Raw genomic sequence first — 26,499 nt, forward strand, 5'->3', positions numbered from 1 at the left:
TTGTTGGAAGCGGCCTAGCATTACCTGAACAAGTCCAGCGAAGTATGAGGCTGCTGGCAGAATCATGGGCACCGCGTATGGATGTAGCAAAACTCCTTTAGACGACAACATGGTTTAAGTGATTGTTATTACTCCCACTAATGCTAAACACATCAATTGAAAGTTAGGGAAAAATCTATATCCCAACTTCTTCCAAACTCAGAGCTAGAACTAAATAACTTCTTTCAGGGCCAAAGCCCACATCAGCTGTAAAAAAAAAAAAAAAAAATACAGTAAAATAAATTGATGTCAGCAACTCCTAATGTTAAAATTTTCTTCAGAGACAACAGATAGCAAGAGAACAGCTGCAAAGCTAAGTCTACTAAAAGGGAAGGTGCTATTTTGAGAGCAGCTTAAATAACATGACTAACCAACTACTCTTCATTAATTTAGATTTTTAAAAGAAATATACATGCCAAGATCCTCCAAGTTGTTCCTGGCAGATGAAAGAAGATTGGAATTCATTTTGATTACAATACAGGGGAATACATACCAGTGATGACTATTATAGAAGCTAGTCTTTTAGAAATCACGCTGCTATATACATATATCAGCATTAGAATAAGGATTTAAAATTTAGTCTTATGCTACTTTTCCACAGTCTTTATTTTGCTTGATTGCCTTTTGTCTATTTTGAGTATTTCTCAGTAGTTAAATAATTTGTATTGTAATGTTGCCTCTGTTCATTGTTCAATGGTCTAGTATAGTGTTTTCCAAGCATTTACAATGTATTGTTTTGTTGCATTTATCACACAGTGTTTTAAAAGTGAACTATCATTTCACAGAATTTTGCATTCCTTCTCCTATTAAACTTATGTCCTCCCTGTAAGAGAAATAAAACAGTCTATGCTGCCGTAACCCAAACAAAATGGCCTTATTTAATGTACTCTCTATTTCTATCTCTATCTAAGCAGTTTCATTTGAGATCAAACAAACTTGAAAGAAACAGTTTTCCAAAGTGTAGTAGTCATTAGGATCTTTGTTCAAATATACAGCCTATAATGTGCCTTCACTTGCAAATATGATTAATGATATGGATTAAAAATTAGGCTTTTTTCTTCACTACAGAATTACTTAGGTGCTTAAAACTTCCTTTTACAAGTTAAAAATATCATTTCATCCAGTCTCTGAACAGCCAGGACGCTTCACACCACTAATTCCAGTTATTTGATTTTGCTGCATAATTACTTTTCTAGATAACTAACCGCAGACAAGATTTGATGTGATATTCAATTATTTAATGTCACATTTTGGCAATATTGAAAGATTTTCAGTAATTGACTCTCATGTATCAAAGCAGCCATATTACATGATTTAGAAATCTCCCCACAGCAGCTGCATGGTGACCTCTGTTACTACTGGCCTTACACCATTTCTAACTTTAGATACTGTTTTTTGGGTTTTTTTATGCGAGAGAGAGAGAGAGAGAGAGAGAGATTGCCAGTGAGGACACAGCAATCATCACATGATAGAATAATGTTTACCCATCTCTGTCTTCTGTTCATAGAGAGCTCCACTTTTCTGTTGGGGATAATACTGTTTACATTAGTTATCTAAATATGCGAGGCTATTAATCATATCCCATGTTCTTCTTATTATTAATAAGTTACAGAACTCTCTACAATCTAATTATCAGGCATACACCAGGCTGACACATGGGGCTTATTGCTTAAAGTTTTTCATCAACTCTATTACAAAGCCCCTTATTAACCTTAATACAGAAATACATAAACAAAGGCCAAATAGCAGAATGTGCATTGCAGCCAAGCTCCTTTAAAATTATTTAATTTATTATAGAATGTGTTTTGGTTTGATTTACAGCATTTGTTTGGTCTAAACAATGCAAAGACCAGCCTATATTTAAAGAGATATTGGAAACCATGTGCTGGAACTGACATGGGGCTCCTCCAGTCTCTCCTGCTAAAGCTGTTCCACTATGGATAAATACACTGGGACAGAGAGAGGGAGAGACCACCACTCTGTAGTTCAGCAATTATAGCAACCACCTGGAGAGCAGAAGACATGGAGTCAAGTCCCCCTTCCCCAACCATTCTTCCTTTATTGAGCCACAGTGGAACAGCTTCCACAGTAGAGACTGAAGGAGCCCCACGTCAGAATATCCTATAGCTCAGTGGTTAGAGATCTTTTTGAGAGGTGGGAGAAGCCTGTTCAAATCCTCCCTCCCTGCCGGGGACAGAGGAATTGAACCTGGGTCTCCCACTTCTCAGGCAAGTATTCTAACCACTAGGCTAAGTTATACGGGGCGGGTATTACCACAACACTTTTGAATGGGGACAGATCAGTCCCCTTGGGCAAGTTAGGTAACTGAACACCCATTTCCCCCGGGTTAAGGTTTGTGAATTGCTCTGGAGCATAGGTGGGAAATAGGCATCCAGATGCCTAGAGTGAGCAACAGTGTGCATGTCCAGAGGCAGAAACTTAGGTGCCTAGGGAATGTTTACATTGAAAAGCGTAGGTGCCAAGCGCAATTAGGTACCTGGGGGTTTGGTGTGAGTTTAGCGGATTGCAGTCGGGATTTAGGCACCTAAACAAGGGATTTACATGCCTAAGAAGCGTTGTGGATTCAACCCTATCTCTTGGTCATTTTTGTTTCAGCACGTAAGCAATACGGAGACTTGAGAATAATGAAAATACTGAAGTGTCACAGTTGTCTTAAAAGCATTTTCCATTCACTGCTTTGCAAATCTGGAATATATACAAAAGACTGTGAAAATGAATGGTAGTTAACAGTTTTAATGAAAGGATGATTTTCTTGCCTCATTATAACAACATGCCTCTAAATGCTAAGTAGTATGGCAATTTAAATCTGAGTTCTGGCTGTCTGGTTGTGCCCTTTTGGGGCTATCCCGTGTGCAACCAGCTAGCTCCCAGTTCACACAAACCTCTGTGAATGAAAAGCACAGAAATATACACAGCCCCATTCACATCATCTTCCTGTGCTAGATTCTGATCATGCCACAACTCCACTGGCTTCAACAGTTTACACCAACATAACTGATAACAAAATAAAGTCCCAGAAAAGCTTTGATTTGTTACAAGTTTTTCAGACATCTTTTAGCCTTATTTTTATTCCCACTTTGGAAGAATATTCTGATAACCTAGAGCTTGATCCTGTAAGGTGCCTGGCCCCAATCATGCAGAATGTTTAAGTATGTTAATATTCCATTTGCTTCAAAGGGATCATCTCATGCTTAAAGTTAAGGATGCGCAAAGTCAACACTTTGGCTGGATGGGGGCCAAAATGCTCAGCACTCAGAAAGATTAATCCTCTATTGAGGGCAGGGATGGTAACAAATTTTCCTCCAGCCTCCCCTTGCAGCCTTAGTGCCTGTAACAAAGTTCGGGTGGGTGGGTGGGAGGGATGGGGAGCTAAGCTATTTCAAACCAACCCTTCAGTTTTAATTGTCAAGGTGTTTTCTTTTAGAAAAATATTACAATGCTGATATAAAAACAAACAACAACAACAAACAAACCACCTTCAATATGCTAACTGAAGGGATGGTTTGTTTCACCTACCTGTTCCCTAGCCCAAACCTCCTAGTTTTTGTGAAAAGAAAAGGAGGACTTGTGGCACCTTAGGGACTAACAAATTTATTTGAGCATAAGCTGAGCTGTAGCTCACGAAAGCTTATGCTCAAATAAATATGTTAGTCTCTAAGGTGCCACAAGTCCTCCTTTTCTTTTTGCGGATATAGACTAACATGGCTGCTACTCTGAAACCTAGTTTTTGTGAAAACTCTTAAGTTTTCATTAAGAATTCCCAAGGACCTAGTGGAAACTGAGGAATGACTCCCCCCCTTTAAAAAAGAGAATAAAAGAAAAGCAGAAATGAAAATAAATTGATATGTAACAAATACACTCCTTTTTCTTTCACCAGGAACTATCTTTTTTTATAGCTACTGCTAAAAGAAAAATATTTTTGTAAAGTATATATGCTCCAGGGTGCATTGCTTAATTTTAAAAAAATGGCACTACAATTTAAGCATTCAGCTATATTAGGATGTATATTCCGGGTGACATCACCTGAATTGCAGCCCAGATACTCACAAATGCACAACCTCTTTCAGTTCATTGTTAAATAAACACTCATGGCTTTTCCTATCAAGTAAACAACACATCATTTGACTTAATTCATGTCGGGGATTCAAAATATCCACTCTGCAGATGAATTGAGCAATCAATCAGACTTCCAAAAACTGGCCAAGTAACCAGACAACAGGCTTGCCTCTTTGCCTCCTACGGTTGTGTTCAGCTACTACAGACATGAAATGATCTAGCTCAGGTTCCGCTGCTTCCATACTCAAAGCAATCATCTGAAATCAAACTGAGAGAAATAAACTACAGAATATGTCTGTGAATTGGGCAACACGTTGTTATAGATCATGAAACGAAGAGGGTGAGGAAAGGGTCTGGGTGTTTATCTTAAATCGATATAGTCCCTAAGTGAGACTTTAAATAAGGATGGGGCAGGGTGGGGTGGAGGAAGGGACAAAAGTTTTTTAGGCAAAAGTAGAGGCCTATTTTTATTACAGTTTAAGATAAGCAGGCTTGAGAATTATGCCCCAAACCACTCTGCGAGGGCATTCAAAGAAGATCCCTGCAATGAAGTCCTCAGCCAACCAATGGTGCACACTCTTAGCACAGACTCAGAAGGTACAGATGGCAAAGATCTATCCAGTCCATCCCCTTACCAATGCAGGATTGCTCTTTACTTTAAATTTCCTAGTTCCTCACCCTGCCTAGTTTCAAATGTCCCCAAGAAAGTCTTTTCAAACTCATCCCCTGAGACACTATACCTGAGCTAAATACTAAATACTATACTGAAGTTCCTCCACACAATATTAAGCCTAAATTTTCCATCTTAGTTTCATCCTAACTTTGAGAATATTAGAACAAACATTTCTGTTATCTGCTTAGTGTATACACCCTATTTGTAGCCTATGATCACACTCCCATTGGTCAAGCTATATTTCACTCATTTAATCTTTCCTAATAGATAAAGCCCTCCCAACTAAAGATCATCTTTCTTATTCTTCCCTGAACTCCCCGCAGGTTGACCCTGAAATATGTCAGTATTCTGGTAATGGCCCAGAACTAAGTGTAGCACCTAATTGTTTATCAACACTATTTTACAGTCTCTTGGCCAGTTTTCGGTTCTTCACTCAGTTCTGTTCCCAGCCATTAGGCTAACAAAATGTTAGATGCAGAATCGTACCCGTTTTATAAGACAGAGAGTGAGAGCTGCCATTGACCACTCCTTGCTGATGTAAGCAGGCTCAGAGGCTGCCTGGAGAATTATTAGGCACAGCCATTAAACAAAAAGTCAGCAGATGGTGGACTTCTCCACACTTCAGTTTTTCTACCAGTGTTATGTCACATGATGGCTGCCACTTGCATCACAACACTGGTTTCCCATGACCTTATTCTCACCTGTCACCTCAGTTCCTGGAAAGAAACTGTCAGAGATCAGCAAAAAGGAGTACATGTGGTACCTTAGAGACTAACAAATGTATTTGAGCATAAGCTTTCATGGGCTACAGCCCACTTCATGGGATGCATAGAATGGAACATATAGTAAGAAGATATTTATACATACAGAGAACATGAAAAGGTGGAAGTACCCATACCAACTGTAAGAGGCTAATTAATTAAGAGGCGCTATTATCAGCAGGGAAAACTTTTGAAGTGATAATCAAGATGGCCTATTTCGGACCCTTGACACGAAGGTGTGAGGATACTTAACAGGGGGAAATAGATTCAATTAGTGTAATGACTGAGCCATTCCCAGTCTCTGTTCAAACCTAAGTTAATGGTATCTAGTTTGCATATTAATTCAAATTCAGCAGCTTCTTCTTGGGGTCTGTTTTTGAAGCTTTTCTGTTGCAAAATTGCCACCTTTAAGTCTGTCACTGAGTGATCAGAGAGGTTGAAGTGTTCTCCTACTGGTTTTTGAATGTTATGATTCCTGATGTCAGATGTGTGTCCGTTTATTCTTTTGTGTAAAGACTGACCAGTTTGGCCAATGTACATGGCAGAGGGGCATTGCTGGCACATTGCTGTCAGAGATCAGAGGCTGGAAACACTGCCCAACAAATGGAAAGCCTTGCAGCTGCTCAAGCTTGGTTTCCTTTCTCACAGCTTCAAGTATCCAGTATCAAGTCTGGGGTTAAAGGGCAAACCACACCAACAGCCAGCTCCCAACTCCACTACCTCTATCACAGTTAATAATGGGGCTGAGGCACAACAAAGAACCCTTTATGGGCATGTCTACGCAGCAAAGAAAAATCTATTGCTGGGCTGTGCCAGCCAACTTGGGCTTGCGGGGCTCTGGCTGAGGGACTGTTTCATAGATGTATCGACTTTCAGGCTTGGGATGGAGCCTGGGCTTTAGGATCCTGTGAGGTGGGAGGGTCCCAGAGCTTTGTCTCCAGCCCAAGCCCAGAAGTTGACACAGCAATGAAACAACCCCATAGCCCAAGTCCCATGAGCCCGAGTTGGCTGGCACAGGCCAGCTGTGGGTTTTTCTGTGCTGTGTCGACATACCCTAAATGACTACAACCACCACAGGCTCACATCTGGCCACATCGCATATTCCAAAGCCTGTGCCACACCAGCCTGTGCCAGAAGTCTGGTTCATCCAGACCAAGAAAATGAGTTTACACAGGTTGGTTTAGGGCCCTAGCTATGCCCAGCATGTAGGATAGGGATGAGCCTCAGGGCTTACGTCTGTGTGGGCCTGTCTTTCCTCCCATGTGTATGGAACATGTGTGGGGTACAGCATATTTGGTAGTACCATGCGTTTGTGCTAAAAAAACCATTTCCCTTTGAAAGTGACTTTTGATCATATAATTGCTGGGAGACACCTTAGAAATTAGCTAAGGCTCAAAATTAATGATTGCTAGTTCCTTTCAGCATACAGACAGTGGTCTCTCCATCCCCATTGTTGAATCAGGTATGTACCAATGCTGGAAAGGGAGAAGGAGTTCCCACTACAGAGGAAAGAGTTGCTCAATTTTTTTTAAAGGATGGCAAATCTGGTAATTTTAAGATTTTAAGTGTTCTAGTCCGATTGGTTTAATGGTTTTATGGGAGTTGGAGGAAGATTATCCTCAGCAAAAAGCCAGGAAATATATTTGGAAGGGCTTTTGGAGTGGTTTTAGAGACCAGAGAAAAGGTCCTAATATTCACATTCAGCGCAAGTTAGTTCCTTTGGGATGATGTTCTGATATTGTTAGAATAATATCTCACCAAGTGCTGACTGATGGTTGCATTACCAACTGCTTTCTCCTATTTCCCCTGCCCTAGCTGAGGGTCTCACATGTAAGCACTGTCCCTTAGGAAACATTTGTACCTAAAGCAACAATGATAAATGATCCAGTTGATCGCAGCCCTAAATCCCAAAAATGGAATTGTGTTCACTCTGTATCTTTTCCTAGTGTAGCCTGAAGACGTTGATCTGCTTAGTTTTACCATAAAAAGGACATGTTGTTATGACATGGAAATGCCAATATTACTAGCTCAACTCTTTAGCTTCAGAGGACTTCAGTTCCTACTTAGATCATAACTGAAGACACACACTTTTCATCTACAGCCCTTTACCACAGTAATTTACTCCTTTACTGAGTCATAAACCTCTATTCACCTACATAAGCCTTGATATTTGGAGGACTTTCCAGATCTCAGATCAGAGGCTGGGCTTCCCCTTCACGCCCAGTAAAAGGACCTGTCATCATCCTTACATATCCAGGCACAGAGCTCGACACCGTGACCTGAGTCTTGAAAAGACAGACAGGTAGAGAATCCCCTTGGCCTTCCTACCTGTGCATGCAGAATAAAAGCACTCAAATTAACCGTTTGCCTGCCTCTTTAGGATACCATAGGTAAGCTCATGTAAACCTATCTGCCTGTCCCCTACACCACCTTCACTGACAAAAACAAGGCAATATGGACTTTGGGGATTCACTAATTTAATGGCTCAGACACTGGAAGGTGTCAAACAAGGAAGGTGACCTGGACATTAGGCTATGCGAGAAATCACACAAAGTATTCATTTTTCAAAATCCTTCTCTTCCCTCCCATTTTGGTGGCTCTCTCTCCCTTTAGAAATGTCAGATACTTGAAGTGGTTCCAAAGCTTATGGTAACACAAGACCAGCTTTAAGAAATCAGCTCCTAAGAAGGCTTGTGCTGGTTAGGAAGCCTGTGGCTTTCAACATTTCTATTTGTTAAAGGAGCTCCCTTGCTCATGGGCTGTTGCCCTGCACCACACAGAGCAGTCCATTGCAGTGCTGAAGGAAACAAGTATTGCTTGGTCTACCAAGACCTCCTATCTGGTTTCTATTGCCTTATGCACACAAAAGATATTTCTTATCCTGACCCCGTGACCCTAATAGCCCTTTTGTACTAACTGGCAAAGGGCACACCCAACACTTTGCCAGAATATTTAGCCAAACAGCATCTTGTAAGGTCTCATGTGAAAACTGGTGACACACTGGTTATGCATATCATTGTGTGGTGTACATATGGGTTGTTCGTAAAAAAATATGTATGGGTACTGGAAATATGTTCTTAAAATAGGTTTTTAGCGGTTAAGGATACAAAGTCTGCCCGAGACAAAGGAATGTTGTTTTGCCTGTGTCTCCAATACAAGTTGAGCAACGGTGAGGCGGACAGACTGGTGTGGAACGGAGCTGGCAATCCGGCAAAATTCACTCTCGCTGACACAGTGGGGTAACACAGTGGCTTATGGTTCTGGGCTGCCCTGAGGAGAGCGTCAAAAACCCACATAGGTTATTTATGGTAGGGAGCATAATTAGACTCTGAATGATTAAATTTTTGTCAGTAAATATCATTAAACATCAATTTCATTGCACATACACAAACTAATGAAAAAAATATTTCCATTGATAATAATTAAAATTTACAGACAGGAAAAGTAAGAAAAATGCTGCCTGTGAACTTAGAGTTTGATTTAAGTATATTTACTTTGTATATTTTGACTTGATGTTGACTGTTTATGTTTGAACAGTTATAAAGCTTGAACATTAAATAATTATCTGATGTACCTTGTTGCCTCACCCCTCCCCATAATTTTCTGCTACTTTGAAAGCTTCAATTGATAAAAAAAAATTAAAATGCTTAAAAATAAACATAGATAAAATCTGACTAAGGCCTTGTCTACACTAAAGCAAAAAATTGATCTAAGCTATGCAATTTGATTTATGTGAATAGCATAACTCAAATCCTTGTAGCTTAGATCTACTTACCACGGGGTCCACACTATGTGATGTCAATGGGAGACGCTCTCCCATCGACTCCCCTTACTCTTCTTGATCAGGTGGAGTACAGGAGTCGACAGGAGAGCAATTGGCGGTCGATTTAGCAGGTCTTCACTAGACCCGCTAAATCAACCACTGATTCATCGATCGCTGCAGCGTCAATCCTCCAGTAAGTGTAGACAAGCCCTAAATCATCAAAATAAAAATTGAATTCTGCCATGCTTATGTATAATGTAGGAATGGGCTACATCACTTGCACTTATGAGAGAGCAACACCACTCTGGCTTCCTACCCTTTTTGTGAAGGACCAGGGTTACTTGACCAAAACTATATATCTTTGTAATCTGCTGCTCCTAGTATACCGAATCTCCTCTTCAGTGCTGCCTTCTATACTGCTCTGGTGGGGACAATCCAGGTTCCAGGTCAAGTCTACATTAGCATTCTCCAATATGGAGACCTGTGCCTGTGACCTAAGATTTTTGACCTTTACCTGTGTTTCTCCTAAACAAATCAAAGGTGCTTCGGTATTCCCCTCAACCTCAAACACTCCCCACAATTCCTTTTTGGGTCAAGATCCCTACAATTATAACACCCTGAAATTTCAGATTTAAATAACTGAAATCATGAAATTTATAATTTTTTAGAATCCTATGAACGTGAAATTGACTAAAATGGACTGTGAATTTGGTAGGGCCCTATACATGAGGACACAACACCCTGCAACAGAATATCTGCTCTCAGCTGTCCTCTGGTAGACACCGACATTTGTTAGACAGGATCACAGAACCATAATGCCCCATTCATTCTAAATCAGTGCATCCAAGCTACATGTCATTACTGATTATGAGACTCAAGTTATGGGTAGATCCACCATTTTTCATCATTACATCAGGCCCAAGGAAGTTTTCCACACAACTGCACAGACATCTAACATTTCTATTATTTCTCAAAGATGTTACTCTTCACTTCACCTGGAATGGTGGAACATCAAGATACTACTCAGTGTACAGAATTTTAGCACAAATTTCTCCGTTAATACACAAGTGATCTGCTGGCAAGGACTTTGGCTCCCAGCTTAGCTTGCCTCTGAGGAAAGTTCATCTCACTTGGACTGATGGCGATGGCAGCTCTATTTATAAACACCACCACTCCAGTCATGTGCACACATAGGGTGACCGTCATTCACCTCAGGGGCATCAATCTCATTAAAACAGCAGCATGGAATGGATGTTCTAAGTGAACAGTAACTGGATTCCACTGACAAGTAGATCATTTAAAGCCACCAGGTAACTATTTTCCCAGCTCTAAATGAGACAAAACTTGGACAGAAGCTAACAAAAATTGTGTGGTAGACTGGTCAGGAGGAATTTCAGTTTAGAACTGAGGATCTCCCTATTCCCTTTGGAGATAGAGCATCTAGGCACGAGAAGGTGAAGTATAATTGTCCCAGCCTATTTCATACTCAGAGTATGCACTTCTCTGACAAAGTTGTTTGTTTTTTTTTGCCGCCATTTTACCCTAGCTTGAGTTTTGGCTAGGATCTATGTAGTGGGGAAAGCCAGCTAAACTCATGGCTAGCACCATCAAAGGTAGGCAATCCTGAGAGCCTCCAAACCTGTGGTTGAGAAATAGGAAATATGCACTATTCTGCAAAGATATGCACTTTCCTGTAGAGATTCAGCATCAACCCAGAATCCAGCGTGGATGGATCTTGTTCTATGGAAACATCCTATCTCTGATGTTATCTCATACACTAGTTCTGAAGAACTGGAGGCTTATTTAGACCTTGGGACAAACCAGCCTGTTCGGGGCTTAGTATTGGCTGGGATACCAGAGTACCAGAACAGGCTAGCTATTCAACGACAAGATTACCAGAATGGAAAACCACAACCCTGACTGTTAGATCAGTGCCAAAGGGTAAGAGGAGGTTAGTGATAGGAAAAGAATGACTATCTATTTCCTTGTATGCAGTGCAGTTGTAGCCATGTTGGTGCCAGGATATTGGAGAGACAGGGTGGGTGAGGTACTATCTTTTTTGGGGACAATTTCTGTTGGTGAGAGAGACAAGGTTTCGAGCTGCACAGAGCTCTCCTTCAGCTCTGTGTGGCTCAAAAGCTTCTCTCTCTCACCAACAACAGTTGGTCCAATAAAAGATAGAGAGACAAGGTGTGTGAGGTACTAGCTCTTTCCTTGTCATCCATCAGCTGACAATACTTTAATTAATTTGTCTTAAGTTTCTCTCTCTCTAATGAGAGCCCTTTACCACAGACACTTTTTAAATTTTGGTTTTCGTCAGCCTTCATTGGTGTCTGTCCTTGGAATATGCCAGCCAAGGACTGGGGTAAGATTGTACAGTGGGGAGCAACAACTAAAGAGGATTCTTTTTATTTGGATTGAAATGAGTCTGTCAACTGGATACAAGGGATATTAATTGGAAATGAAAGATTTTGTAGCTGCAAGGGAGAGGGCACAGGCTGAACATCTTCCTGCTAGCGCCGCCGCCGCCCCCCAGATTTGAGAATTTAAAATATTCCCAAACCTACTGCATTGCATCAAAACATGTGTAGACATCAGCAAATTAAACTCTCTTTAGGGTTGTGACCCCTGTGAACAGCTTATTAGTGGGGTTTTCCCCCAAGGTATTCCAATACTAAACATTCCTGTTAGTGGAAGGCACAATATGAACAGAAATGTGTGGGGATTCATGGCTTTGCTGAGAAATTAGTAGAGAATGAACAGAGGAGTTGTTCTTTATTCAACATTAATGGGTATTAAAACAGAAGAGATGTAACACTACACTTGTCCAACTCACCTCCACACACACCCCCTTTGCATATTGTTCCTCTACATGATTAGCCTAAGGGGATCACTGACTGCACTAATAGTTCCTGTTGTGTTGTTTTCACAGACACAATGTGCACACATCATGATTGCAAATGCTATTTTTGGAACATCCCCTTGGTATTGAAATGAAAGAAAAGTGCTGCATAGCTATTTCTATAAAAACTGTCACTTTCAGAATAGTTAATGAGCCAAGTGGGACTAGTTAAATTTTATAGAAACTATTTTCAAAAACATACAATTCCCTGGAATTTTTACTTAAAGATGATGCTCCTTCATTGCTTTCTTCCCTACATGTTTTGCCTAATCTTGTACTACCACATAAACTAAGAAAGGGACTTCTTTGCAGTTTTCTACTAATCTATCTGGCTATTTATGAAACTAATGGAAAAGTTGGACAAGCTGAGGTTAACACTCATCCTTTCTCATTCAACTTTGACGGATTTATTAAAATAAATGCAATTACGGGTAATGTTATGCTCTATGGCACATTCTGCCTTGTAATGTGTGTACATCAACACCAGAAAAACTGCAGGCCACAATAAGAAGCTGGAATACCTGTTAGAAGAGGGCTCCATTCAGCCCCCTTCACAAATCTGTGGAAAATAATTATCCACGGGTGGTTCTTGATGTTTATCATAAAGAAATATAACAGTACATTGGGAAGTGGGCATGATCCACACATAAATGCACATACAATATACATAAACAACCAAACTCTTTTTAAATATATGCACTCATACAAACTATTACAGCATTTGTAAAAATAGTATGCTTTTAAGACTTTCCTACTTCTCTTAGAACGTACATTGCAATACAGAATTCCATTTCAGAACAAGATGTCAAGGGTCAGACTCAATCCAGAATAGAACAAACTATGCTGATTTACACCAACTAAAGAGCTGACCCTGAGCATCTTACACTGAAATCAGACTCTATGTTGAAATGTACACTGTAAATAGAGTATTTATAAGCACCTGTGTTCAATCTGAAAAAAGGCATATGAGCATTCGGTTTCTGTGCATGCTCCTAAAAGACCATTGTGTGGTCTGCTTGATCGCATAGGTATATGTGCATTTATGTACACATGTATAAAGGCTAATGCCTCAGGGCAATGCCCAGATTAATCACTGAGTAATATCCATCATGTGGATATCCATCACTAAATGGTTTTACACCAGCTAAGGGTTGGGTCCTATATGTCTGATTATATAAAGCCAAAATATTAACTATTTATCATAGCTTCTTCTAACTCTAGCTTTTTTCATTGCTGAACTATGTCAGGAATTTTCTCATTTAAAAACTTATACATGTCACAAACACATGGAATATGTGAGCAGCAAAACTAGTATGTAATGCTCCAAGTCTCCTAAGGAGCTTATGCTGACACTTAATGAGACATATTTTGAATTCTGCATCATATGCAAACCTCCTGTGATTGATTTACAGGGATAGCTGAGTGGGAGGTTAGCAAGTATTCCTAATTAGCCTTGCACACAAAGTGAACTGCTTTTGTTCTATGCCAGACACTGAATAACATTTTGCAAAGTGGTAGGCAGACTTATTTGAGACAGTTAGAACATCTGGCCCAAATAAGTTAATTATATATACTTTCCTCAATAACTATAAATTAAACATAAATCCAAAAGATGTATCTTTAAATATGGACCTTTATATATGTCCAGATAATTTACAGTCCTGAAATTGAACAGTCTGGGTTCTGCCAAAGGCTTATACAATGCATAAGTTACATTAACAATATTTAAAAGGTTTCAATTTGGAAACACATATGAAGCACTGTCTATGCAGCTATTAACATGCCCTTTTATTCTGTGATGAGATGAATAGCTTCCTTTTATAATTAAAGCAATGAAAGGTCTGATTTTCAGAAGTACTGGGGACCTGCAACTCCACTGAAAGTCAATGAGAGCTGCAAGTTCTCAACACAACTGAAAATCAGGTGATTGCTTATACGTGAGTAGAAACTTAGGATTCTAAATGGAATCTGAGAAACTTTTCTTAAATGCCTAAAACATTCAAAACATTAGGCTAGTTTATCTCCAGATATGGTGTTACTTCCAAAGAAAATAAGCTAGAGCTTCTTTATCATTCTATCTGCTCCTGTATTCATCTGTCCAATTTATAAAAATATCCATTATGATTTTTGCTATAAATGTTACTTTAGATACAGAAGAAATGTTCACCTACTACATTCAATTTGGAAAACAATTTTTAAAATACATAAAATATAAATAGCAGTGAATATACAAATAAAAAAACCTATTTTACCATTTGACTGGAATATCTGTTTCTAAGTTTCATTTCTTTAGTCAAAAAACCTATACTAGGGTGTTCAGATTTTTAAAATAATTTTTCTCAATACAGTTTGCCTAAGAGGTCAGGATGAGGAATATATTATAGAAAGAACCTTAAAACAGGGAAAGATTTTTTTTAAAAGGATTATAAAATGGGGAACCTTGTATCAGAATGCCAATATATAGAAGAATGAAATCCTGCAGTTTTCTCTCAGTGCTAATACAGAAAAACTTCCTCTGAATTCAACAGGAGTAGTTTTTTTGCCCCTAAGTAAGGGCTGCAGCATTGGAGCCAATATAAGGATTGTCTATCCCAAATGAATATTTGAAATAAAATTTAGAACTTCACCAAATTCAATCATCGTATATCAAATATAAGTGAAACTGTACTATGTTTAAAAAGATATGGTTTATGTAGAAAGTTGCTTCTTGTGAGAAAATAGAATGAGAATAAATTCACTTTTCTGATTTTTTATATTTGTATTATGTCTCAGTATTTCATAACTCAATATTTAAATATAAAATGTACGGATAAAATTAATTTACTACATTGTCATCACAAAAATTTGGATATTTACTATTAATTGAAAACTGTCAGAGATAATTGAACATTTTGTATCTCAAACAATTTTTACAGTAGGAAGGCATTTGTTTGGCCAAAACAACAAATCTGTACAAATCCTAGAGTACTAATTGCATAATGTACCTTTACAAAATAATGTAATAGGGGTTCAGCTTGTTCCTCTGTTTTCTATTTGAAAAATAAGATTGTTTAATAACCCATCAAAGCTATATGTAAACCAAGGAAACAATAGAGCAGATGTTGACTGCTGTCTTGTGCCTCGTAGACATAATTAAACACAATGAGACACTCATGCACCCAAATAATAGAGGACAAACAAACAAAAAATGGTACAATATAAACAAAAACCTCATTTACTGGACACCTGCCTTGTATAAATTCACAATATTTACACCACTTATCCTGTGATGAAAACAGAACAAAATAAATAATTTCCTTATCTGCATTCAGCCCTCATCAGATAACCAGACAAACCATGAACAAAAAAATACTTCACAAAATTAACTTTAATTTTACTACTGCTGATAACTGCATTGGTTAATTTCATAAAGCTACTAGGCAACCATATTTTTGTAATGCAACAAAATCCTGATACTGCAATCACATTTTCTGTAAGCAAAGGTTATATAAATAAATGAACTTGAACCTGATCCAAATAGACCAAAAACACTGCAACTGCTCTATCTGAAAATATTATATGAATTCCTTTTTAGATAAAGTAGGTATTTCCCTTAACTTCAAGATATGAAATGAAATTCACATTTGTACATACTCCTCTGTAGAAGAATAAATGGGATACACAGCAAAGACTATATAGACATCACACTTCATATTTGTTCTGGTGCTCAGTGTCCCATTTAGTTCTCTATTCTACATCAAGGAATTAAGGTAATATATAAAATGTTTACTATATGTTGTCTATTTTCATTAAAATAATTAAATGTAGATGTGTTTTCTCCTGTTATAGTAACATTGATCCAATATTCTAAAAGCAGTCTTCAGTGCATGAAAAAACCCTCTTATTTAATCATCAATTTGCATACTTGCTGTTGGAAAAAGGAAAGTTTCTAGGTATACGAACAACTTTGATTCAGAAAATTAATACCTGTGTTTGTTACTAAAACAAAATTGAGTCATCTTTTTGCAAATAAAAATAACATTCTAATTTTAATATGTACATTATGCTAAAATAGGTGCTCCCTAGAGTGTTATTAAATTTTAATTTTAGATAAAGGACACAGTTACTTTGTTTACTGCAAATACACATTTTCTCTGTACATTTTACTGGGTTATGTGTAAGAAAGAAGGCAGAATCTAATGTGATCTGCATCTCTTTATGCTAATAAAACCGTGCTAGCCTATTTCCATAGAAAACACCATAAAGCATAAATACCAAATGGAAAACAAATGGAAGCTTAATACCACTGTGAAGCAAACCAATCAACCCTAAAACAGCTGAGATAGATCTTATCCAGTAGTTCATTCATTCTTTATAGAAAAGCAATGAAAATATTCATAGGTGAATCAGATTAAAAAAAAATAAAAAAAAATAAAATAAAACCTCAGCAGCTCTGAAAGGTTGTAAAGCACTAAATTCTTTTGATTTATGAAGGCAGCATCCACCGCATTGAGCAAAACAGCTCAGCATGCCAAGACCCTTTTTTCCTGAAATTCCTTTATTAACACAACCAGGCTCTGCTAGTGAACAAAAGCAGTGGTGCGGTGTATAAATCATTAATACTGTGCTGTGCAATGGCTGAATTTCCTGTGCTAGCTGGAAAGCCTTCCTGCACAACAGGGATTTTGGGGTTGGAATTGGCTGCTATGAAATGTACTCCATCATTCTCTGTGTTTGACGCTTCCCAATAGCTTTGTACTTTTGCTTTCCTTTTTCTCTCCCAAGACCAGCAATTGCAATATAAATTTAGTGGTTTTCAAGTCTGTAAAGAAAGAAAAAGTTCATTTACAAACAGAACTCATTTCCCTGTATTTAAAGGCTTCAGGTTGATTTTTTTTTTAAATTTGCAGAAAATTAACGGGGTTTTCTTTTTAAGTCTGTTTAACTTTCCACTTTAAACAGAAGCAAAAGGTTAGATGCTAATGCTACTGAAAGTTTGGCTGTTCTTTTTTCTTAAAACCCTGTCACTGCAAAAAGAAGCTCCTCGCTGAATGAGGGAAAGTTTTACTTCTCATGGGAACAAAAACATTTTTTTGAAGGAGGTAGAAAGAATCAACTATGTGCACAGAAGTTATCCATACTATCTTTTTACTTTGGGTCTCCCAAGGCCCTTTCTACAGAGGGATAGGTAATCTCATAAAACTCTGATAAGCCGCATTCAATTCTAAATGGAATTGGATGAGGAGATATTAAGGACGGAACAGGAATTAAAGTACTGCAACTGACTTCCTGGGCTTTTACTTCATGAATATCACTCTACACCAGAATGTTTGTGTCTTTTATCTTGAGTGTATATTGAGTCCCACACCATAAGCCTGACATCGGGGGGAAAGGACGTATTATAAAGGCAACCAAGAATACAGTCACTCTTGCATTTCAGGTAGGCCCAAATGCTTGGTTGCATATATAGTCAGGACCAGTACTAAACAAATATATTCCTAGTCAGCTAAATTTACGGTAAACCTTTAAATAGCCTTTGAACATGATTTTTCAAAAGTGCACAAGCAAAAATCATAGTATTTAAAACAGTGTGCCAGTTTACACTAATGTAGCCATCCAACGTAATAAAGATTATAAGAATAAGGCTACAATGCATGCAGAAATCCCTCTGCATTACAAAATAATGACATTCTGAGCAGAAAAAAATGAAGCCCCTGCAGTGCTATTCTGTCAGCTTTTGAAAGTAAATAACTTTGCTTCTGACAAGTGAGAGAGAATGTTTTCCCTCCCTCTGCCATAGAGCATTAATTGAGGTATGCAGCCATGTTACATCCCTGAGACAGGACTAACACATGACAGGGAAGGAAAGCTCAAGGAAGGAGAGGGCACACATACAATATATAGACTTCCTTCCATCCCAAAATTTTCAAAGTAACTCTACCTGAGTAGGTTACATTTTTCCTGGAGAACTGTTCAACAAGATGGTGCTTCCGTTCTCTACAATGTCTGCTCAACATGCTTCCAACAAGTCTTTCAAACTTTCATCCATTGCTGTATTTTTGAATTATATTTAGGAACTTCAATTTTAATTTTACAAATTACATTTATTACTATTTGTTTTAAAGTGAAGGACAAAATTGTAATGTCGCTGATCAATACGTTTAATATAAGCATGTAGTTAATAAAACATGAGCTACCCACAGTATAAAATGAAGCAAAGTAGCAAGCAGAAACAGACAGGAGAAACAAAGCACAAGAAAGAAGCTCACAAAGACATGGAATACTGACAGAGAAATACACACTACTAAATACATGCACAGAAGAAAAGCTAGGCATACTCACAGGGTTACATTTAGGAAGGCAGAAAGAATTTTTGGTTGATTTTGATGGTAATTGGTCAAAAGTCAAACACAAAAAGATCTTATTAGAATTAAACCATGTGTGTTCTGTTGAACATCTTTGGTGTTTTGAGTTTAAAATTTAAAACACTTTTGGTCCATATCTGCAAAAAAAAAAATCATTACCTCACTGTGAACACAAAATAATCCTCTGTGTGCTTTAGTTCTTACTATCGTTCCTAATTTTGATTCTGCATGTGTTTAACACAACAAAAAAGAGCAGGATCAAAACAGACTGAGATCTCTCCACAGCTGGAGCCCGCTATAGTGCAAAAGACCAAAGGCCTGACTACAACTACTCAGCACACTATAGACATTAAATATGCTATTTTCCCTAATTAAATTCACTGGGCTGCTGCATTGACAGAGGAGGAGGGGAAGCAAAATGTAAAAGAAGTCAATGGCTCTGCACTAAGCTACTCAGAGGTAAATGAGTGATGCTAGTAAAGAAATGGCAAGAGTTCCTCAGGAGAGCCTGAGTATTACACACTTCAATTTAAAACTGATAAATCAATCACATGAACACCTTAAAGAGGTTATAGACCTTGAGGGATTATTCATATGGAAAGTGTTGGCTTCTAGTTTCCACTAATGTCATTATAGCTCTATAATGCAAGGTGATAAACTCTTATGTCAACAGCTTTTGTCACTTTCTCTCACATATCACCTGTTAAAAACTGAACATAGTATTTAAATGGAGCTCTCTTAGTATACCGATATAATTTACTTACCATTTCAGAAACACACAAACAAATATCCAAAACCCCTACATCCAAACTCTTTCTACCACTACTGTTAACAAACAAGCTGAAAGGAAATGTTTGCTCTTTACTCCAAAACATTCCCAACTTAACTGACCACTGCACACTTCCACTGGCACAAAGTGTCACAACACATATTAAAAACAACTGTCAACGTAAATATTCAATAAATACAACTGAAGAGTGACAACTTACAAGTAGCTGACAAGAAAAAATTCAGTCATCACATTTTTACCCAAAATATTTGCCTTTTGAGCACAATATAAAAGGAATTATTCTAAGACATGAGTACTCCACCTGTCCCTGCCACATGGAATCCAAGGCAAGCTCCTACTGGACCATTCTTGCTCTTATCTTCCAAAGCAGCCAGTAACCAAAGTTAACTGTTTGGTCATTTTTTCTTTTAATTTGTTTTGGCCTTCGGTATTTAAGGCGGGGTGTCAGTTAGTTAAAGCACCTCCTCTTGCTATTGTGGCTGGAAAATGACCTTGTTCAACACAACAGTAGTCAAATGCCCCATCTACCTTTTTTTTCAGAATGAGAACGCAGCACTGGCTTTCTAAGCCACTTCTTAGTAGTCTCTGGAAAACAATTAAATGGCTCTTGTGTGAGAGAGCAATATAATCATTTAAATTTCACTTTAAACAAGGAGGTGGAGTTTCATATGTAAACTTGGAAGTTTATCGATGAACATCAAATGACCTTATTTTCCTTATTAAAATAAACAGAACATAAGGATATCACTCACTACTTGTGCATTAAAGATATCTCCAGATGCAACAATTACACCCACACCTTCCGAGTTCCGTTTCATTTATATGATGAAATTTCCTAAGAGTGCCACACTGCCCCCTTAGGTACAAATGCATCAACCTGATATTGTTTGCAATATGGCAATTTCTTTTTCTAACAGAATACTATAATTTGCCTGACAAAATACAGTGTTTTTACCCAACCAAAATGAATACACTAGTATTATGTTTCTCTTGGGGCAGTGAAGCTGGTTAAATGAATCAGAAAACCCTAAAAAGATTGTCTACCTCAGTCCATCAGCTACTGGACAATTATTCAAGGCCCAGCTGTAAGAAAAACAGATGGTGAGTGAGCATTAGTAATGTGGACTTCTTTTCACTCATGCAGGCATAAGCAGAGGTTGTATGTTCTCACATGAAAATTGCCATGAAATAGCAGACTGAGGAATAAAATTGTGCAAAGGTTCAATTTTGTAAGCTAACAGATGCTTACAATTTTCATGAGCTACAGTCATATTAAATAATTTTACAACAGAGAGAGTCAGAGTCAGTGAATCAGATATATTCAGTACATAGAAAGCAATTCAATGTTTTTGTGCTGAAAGATAAAGTATTGGTTTAAGAAGTGATGCTATTCCCCTATTGTAATCAACTCAAACATTTGATCCGTCAGGTCATACTAAATTATAAAATGTAAACGTAAACAAGTACTTTGAACTGTAATTAAAATGCTTCGGTGTCATTCAACAATTAATGTACTGGTTCTGTATCAAAAAGGTAAACTGCATCCAGAGAGAATTCATACATCCTATTTTAATTCTTTATATAATTTATATGTGAAGATAATCTGTTCTAATCCCTTTCTCTATTATCAACTGCATCAATCGAAAGCACTATCTAATAAATCAACCTTGAATTAAGTCATGAAGACAGAATGTGAAAAAAACAAAACAAAAAAACCTTCAGACTCCTATAAACCTTCAGATTCAGAAGCATGAATTAGGTAAATTATGTAGGGAATTCAACTCTTCTTCATAGTCATAATGGTTAAAGCCTAAATAACATTACACAAATTTACAACTAAAACTCTATGCATGGTGTGATTTTTTTTAATTTTAAATCTTTGGTATGAAAACTGGTCTCACTGACCACTATCTATGCCATGAACTACTTTCTAGTTAAAGACAGAGAAGGTTGATATTGAAGTTTCAGTTCAATTGCTTTCGATCTGTGTATGTCCACTATGAGCAATGGCTCCATTTAAGAGGAATTACCCTTTGTACAAACCACTTCACTATTTAAAACAAACCACATATATCATCATCAAGTGGAAAAATTTACCAATCTTAAAATATTGACAACATCACGGCACACTGTGAAATGGAATTTTACATAGTCTTGTAACAGTTGGCTTTATTACTTCACTGTGAAATATCAACTAAATACCATTACATCTCTAATGTATTATGTAGTATACAGTTATAGTTGATATAACATACTTAAATCTCTGTTAATACATTATAAATCCTGATTTACAGGGGGTTAAAGGCAGCTGTAAAAAATTGCTTTGGGCTAACACCAGACACACAAAGTTGCAGCGAAGCACCATTTCTTACCTCACTTTTTTTTTTTTCTAAACTCTATAAAACAAAGTTAGTTCTAACACTTCAAAATAATATGGAGATGGGCCCAAACCAAAACACTAGTCCTTATACCCGCAAACACTGGCATTTTGTGAAATCCTAATATGCATCTCCTATTTTGGAAACAGTTATCTTTATAATGGCCGAACACAAAGCTCCAGATCCAATACTTTTATCCCTGCCACACATCCACAGTGATCTTTGCAGTGTTTGAGAACTAGATCTAGAATTCCGGACTACTATATTTTGCATGCAGTTTTTTGGGTTTTTTTAAATGAACATTTTGCTCACGGTTAATAGAGACTAGGCCTTCATGTTATGCTTTTCAGTGTTAACATTTCAACAGCACAATTTTTGATGTTTCTAAATGAGCTGTGGTGTATGAGCAGAAACATTGTTTTAAATAATATTTTAGTCCTACACTTAGCTGTAGAAACTTTATGAATGTCCATAATTCGGACTGATAGAATAGCGAATACCTAGATAGTTGCTAGCATTGAAATACTATTGGAAGAGCTTTTGTAGTACTTATGGGTATACACTTTTGAAAAAAAGTATGAATACCTATCCAACCATCAGATAGACCAGTGTCAGTTTATCAAGTAAATAATAGCAATTTTAAAGAACTTCCAGAACACAGATTTTCCAGAGAGACCAGAATAGCTCTCAAGAAACTGTCCATCCTCATGAGTATGTTCATATTTACTTGACAGAAAGAGCAGCTCCCATCATAAGGGAAAAAGTAATATTTATTTGTCCCAACTGCTTCACTTAAAGGGAATAAAACACTGTTCTATTTAGTAAATCTAAAATGCAGTATCTCATAGGTGGAGGAAAGAAAAGATCATACTGTAGAAATAATTATGTGTATGTGTATTTATTTTCAATGAGATACAGAACAAAAAAGAGGTATTAAAGGTGCAAATTAGAAAAACAATAGGCTGTATAGATTGACATAATGTGTAAATATGGTGGAGGTGAGGATTGAAGAGGAGGCATTAATGGTTACTAACTTGTTAGTTAAAGCATTCAGGTCACAAATACTGAGGTCAATGGACAACCTTAAAGAGATGAAAAAATATTTACGTTTAGTAAAGTATTTGAGCGACATCTAGTTAGATTTGTGTGTTTACTACAGTAGTTATGGGTAGGGAAAAGCTACAAAAATAAAATGCACTGCTAACATATATTCCAGTTCATAGATTATGTCTCATCTTTCTCTTTTTAAACCTAAGAAATCTACATAAGGTTCTGTAGGCGTAGTTAGCGCAGTGTTTACATTTCCCCAGTTTATGTAACTACTTTTTAGATGACTGGATATAAAGTAAAGTACTGTAATTAAGAAAATACAAAATCAAATTCAACAAATACTAAACCAGATCCGATTTAAGAAAATATTTCTCTAAATTACTCAACAAGATTCAGAAAAAGTATGATGCCTACTAAATGAACAAAACACCATAAGAAACAAATAGACATAACATTTTGAAACCAGCATCCTCACAGTTATCCCTCAGAAATGCAGATGCCTTAGCAGTTATATATAGCTCTGATTAAGGCAGGTAAAAGTGTAATGATCTGACAGGATAATTAGCCAGAAACAGTGAGAGACTAAAAACCCAGCAGTTTAGCAATACCCTATAAACTTCCAGAGCACCAGTTAATCCATTTAAAGAGTTAAAAAAATAACTTCAGGACATAACACTTTGTGAAGTGCATTAGCAATCACTTCTCATCTTTTTCTCAAATGGATTGGGTGCAATTGTATTCACTGTTTTAAAGTAATCATTACGCTTCCATACGATTTTTTAAACCTTAAAACACTGCTATATGGTGCATGTGTTTGCATGAGGCTATTGAAATAGATCATACAGGAACATTATTACAACCCCCAACCTCATCTTTATGTAATCTTTTATCAGCTACTTGTGTGGCCATGTTGACCTCTCACCTTAAGTTACATTTTCCCTTTCAAAAGCTCCTTCGTTAATGCTCAAATTGTTGTTTGGCACAGAGGAACAAGCACAGCAAAACACATGAGTACATTTTGTACATATCAAGTAACTGCACAAGTTAGACAGGAATCTTTAAAGCTGATTCATAAATGGTATATTAAATACATATGAAGCATGCACAGCTATTAAAAACATAATTTTACATTTTCTATGCAAGACATTTAAATAATATATACATTATGTTTATCTTATGTAAATTTTAATTGTGAACACATGAACCCCTCCCACATACATGCAAAATCTGGTATATTTTATTATGCATTCCATGCTGTATGTTAGAAATTGTTTACATTACACTATTAGGGAACCAAGCAACAGAAAGGTTCAGAAGCTTCAAATATTTTTATTTACTTGTTGGTAGTAACAGAAATGTTAAATATATGAATGCAAAAAAGAAATGTAAAATTAATCTTTGAAGAGCAAAATATATTAATAAAATTGCATAATGAAGAGAACTTTTAAATAGGAGATTTTTTAAAATACAGCAATAAAGATATGAATTGTATCATGGAAGTCTATATGCATCTAAACTACTGTAGTAGAAGTTTAAGAGTTCACAGACAAATACCTCGATATGTAACCCCTCAGAGGAGTTACAGTACACACACACACACACACACCCCTAACCTTTCAGTAAAAAGGCCAGAATAAATTGAACTAATCACATTTGCATGACACTGTATTTTAATCTTGGCTCTGCATGGCTACTGTACGACCCTCTGTAGTAGTGGGCTCTTCAGTAGAAAAAATAAAAAAGTACCACACAATAATGATTCCAATACAAGCAGTTCTAGTTTAGACATCCTATGTTGCCTAATACTTTATATTACACACTGAAATAGACAAAGGTTATAAAACTGGAAACTCCTTTTGTTGTATTTCTAACGAAAAAAACAGCAGCAAATATGATGCTTACAAATGAAAAGATTCTTAAAGATTAACTAAAATTAGGTATTGTTTTCTTGATTTCTAAGGCAGTTTTTCAAGGCAATGCAAATTTACTTCTGTGACTCAAATATTCTAATTCTTCACAGATATATAGGTTTTAAAAAATTAAATGCTTTTCTTTTCTGATGAAAATCAGTTAGAGTTCAATTTTAATCAGCAGCACGTTTCAACAAAGACTTACAATTCTTGGCTTCAAAGAAGGCTAAAACAAAAATTGCCATTGGGCACATTTACATTAGAAGCACAATTTATGCCTGCAACTGAATAAAGAGGCAAGAGCAATATTTTTCATGGCTGAAATTCTGGTACAGAATCCATGGGTAAAGCAATCAAAGTACTGAATTAAGCATATGTACAAACAGCATTAATAAAGATTTTGACAAAAGAATGGTTTTTAAAGCACCCAAATGCTTGATCTTGTACTAAATTAACTCTTCTACTTATACTCATCATTTCTAAATACAGAGGCAAGATTCAACCCATACAATAAAAGACAATTACACATCTTATTCATACAAAGAATCTCTTTAAGACCATGAATCCCATAAACATTGCTGACAATGCAGTCAATAAATGGAAAGAAAAAAGTCAAACAAACTTACCTGCTGTAAGTACATAAAAGTCAAGGCACAGGAGAGCTGGGGACACATACCCACATTCGGCAGTGCCACACAGGTTGCACCCGTAAGGGGATGCTGCATGGTGTTGCTCTGAAGTCTACGTAGAACAAGAGAGGGGGCTTGCATGCAAGCACGTTTGTCCTGTCTTGCAACTACAGGGTTTTTTTTTTTCCTTCTGATTATTTAAGTAAGAAACAGTGTCTTTCACTGTCTTGTTTTCTTTTCTCCCTTTCAGTGCTAGATCCCTACATTCATTTGTCAGCTAAGGCCACTTGGTAGACTTAAACTACAAATTTTTAACAGAGAGGGGAAAAAAACCCAGAAGACACAGCCTGCAGCCTATTGATGAGCAAATGGAACTTCCTCAATGACAGTGAGAGCTGAGGCTCGTCTCACAACAGTAGCTGCTGACTAGTAGAGAGAGAGATTGACTCACTGAAGCTCAGTCGGCTGGTGCTGATGCTGCACGGCTTCTCATTTGTCAAATGGGTCCTAGGGCAGGGTCTTTACCACTCACCAAAATTCAAATACTGCGTTTTAAAAATCCCTAGGGAGGGTTGGGAAGGAGAGAGAGCACGCTGCATCACACGTCCATGAGATTTGGGCAATTAATGTCATAGCCCAGCTGGGACTGAATGTCTGTTATGATTCAGCCCTTCTCCCCTTTCTCCTCTGCCCCCCCTTTTCGTGGACCCACCTGACAAATAAAAAGGGCTTTCCCCTTCTAAGAAACATACGTATGGAGCACAAACTGAGAAAGAAAATATAATCTTAACTAGTCTGCAGGAAATTATTCTATAAAACATCTTAGTTTTATATCTACATGCCATTCACTATCTAGTCTCCTAAAAAAACCCCTTAAAACATTTAAAAAATACTGTGAAATATCAGAGTAAGCCCTGCAGTAGAAACACTGGGAATAAAACTAATGTTGTGGCACGCTTGTTTTTTTTTTTTTTTTATGAGGGAAATAGCTGAAAACTGCTCTGAAACTCATCTAATCTAAAATTACAAATGTTTTTGAAGAATAGTAGGTCTATTTTAAGAGCTCATGCTAACAAGTTATACGGACAAATTACATTGGTCAGTTTTGGGAATTTAATGTTTACCTTTTACTTTGAGAGTGACACCTCATTGCTCAAGATAATATTTCACTTACAGACTTTAT

General features: G+C 37.2%; 1 protein-coding gene across 7 annotated transcripts in view; it reads right to left on the reverse strand.

The window, feature by feature from the left end:
• Positions 1–25,412, reverse strand: part of RBFOX1 (RNA binding fox-1 homolog 1) — a 425,562-nt gene extending 400,150 nt beyond the window's left edge. For 4 of the 7 annotated variants that reach the window (XM_077827773.1, XM_077827770.1, XM_077827766.1 and 1 more), the window contains exon 1: positions 25–400. In XM_077827773.1, the coding sequence (XP_077683899.1) occupies positions 25–111 (87 nt within the window). In that variant the 5' untranslated portion in view covers positions 112–400. Of the gene's footprint in view, positions 1–24; positions 401–25,313 lie in introns of those variants that run through there. The other 3 variants (XM_077827774.1, XM_077827769.1, XM_077827765.1) reach the window with 1 other exon arrangement.
• Between the last annotated feature and the right edge of the window lie 1,087 nt (positions 25,413–26,499).

This window comes from Eretmochelys imbricata, chromosome 10 (genome assembly GCF_965152235.1).
Source record: "Eretmochelys imbricata isolate rEreImb1 chromosome 10, rEreImb1.hap1, whole genome shotgun sequence".
NCBI lineage: Eukaryota > Metazoa > Chordata > Testudines > Cheloniidae > Eretmochelys > Eretmochelys imbricata.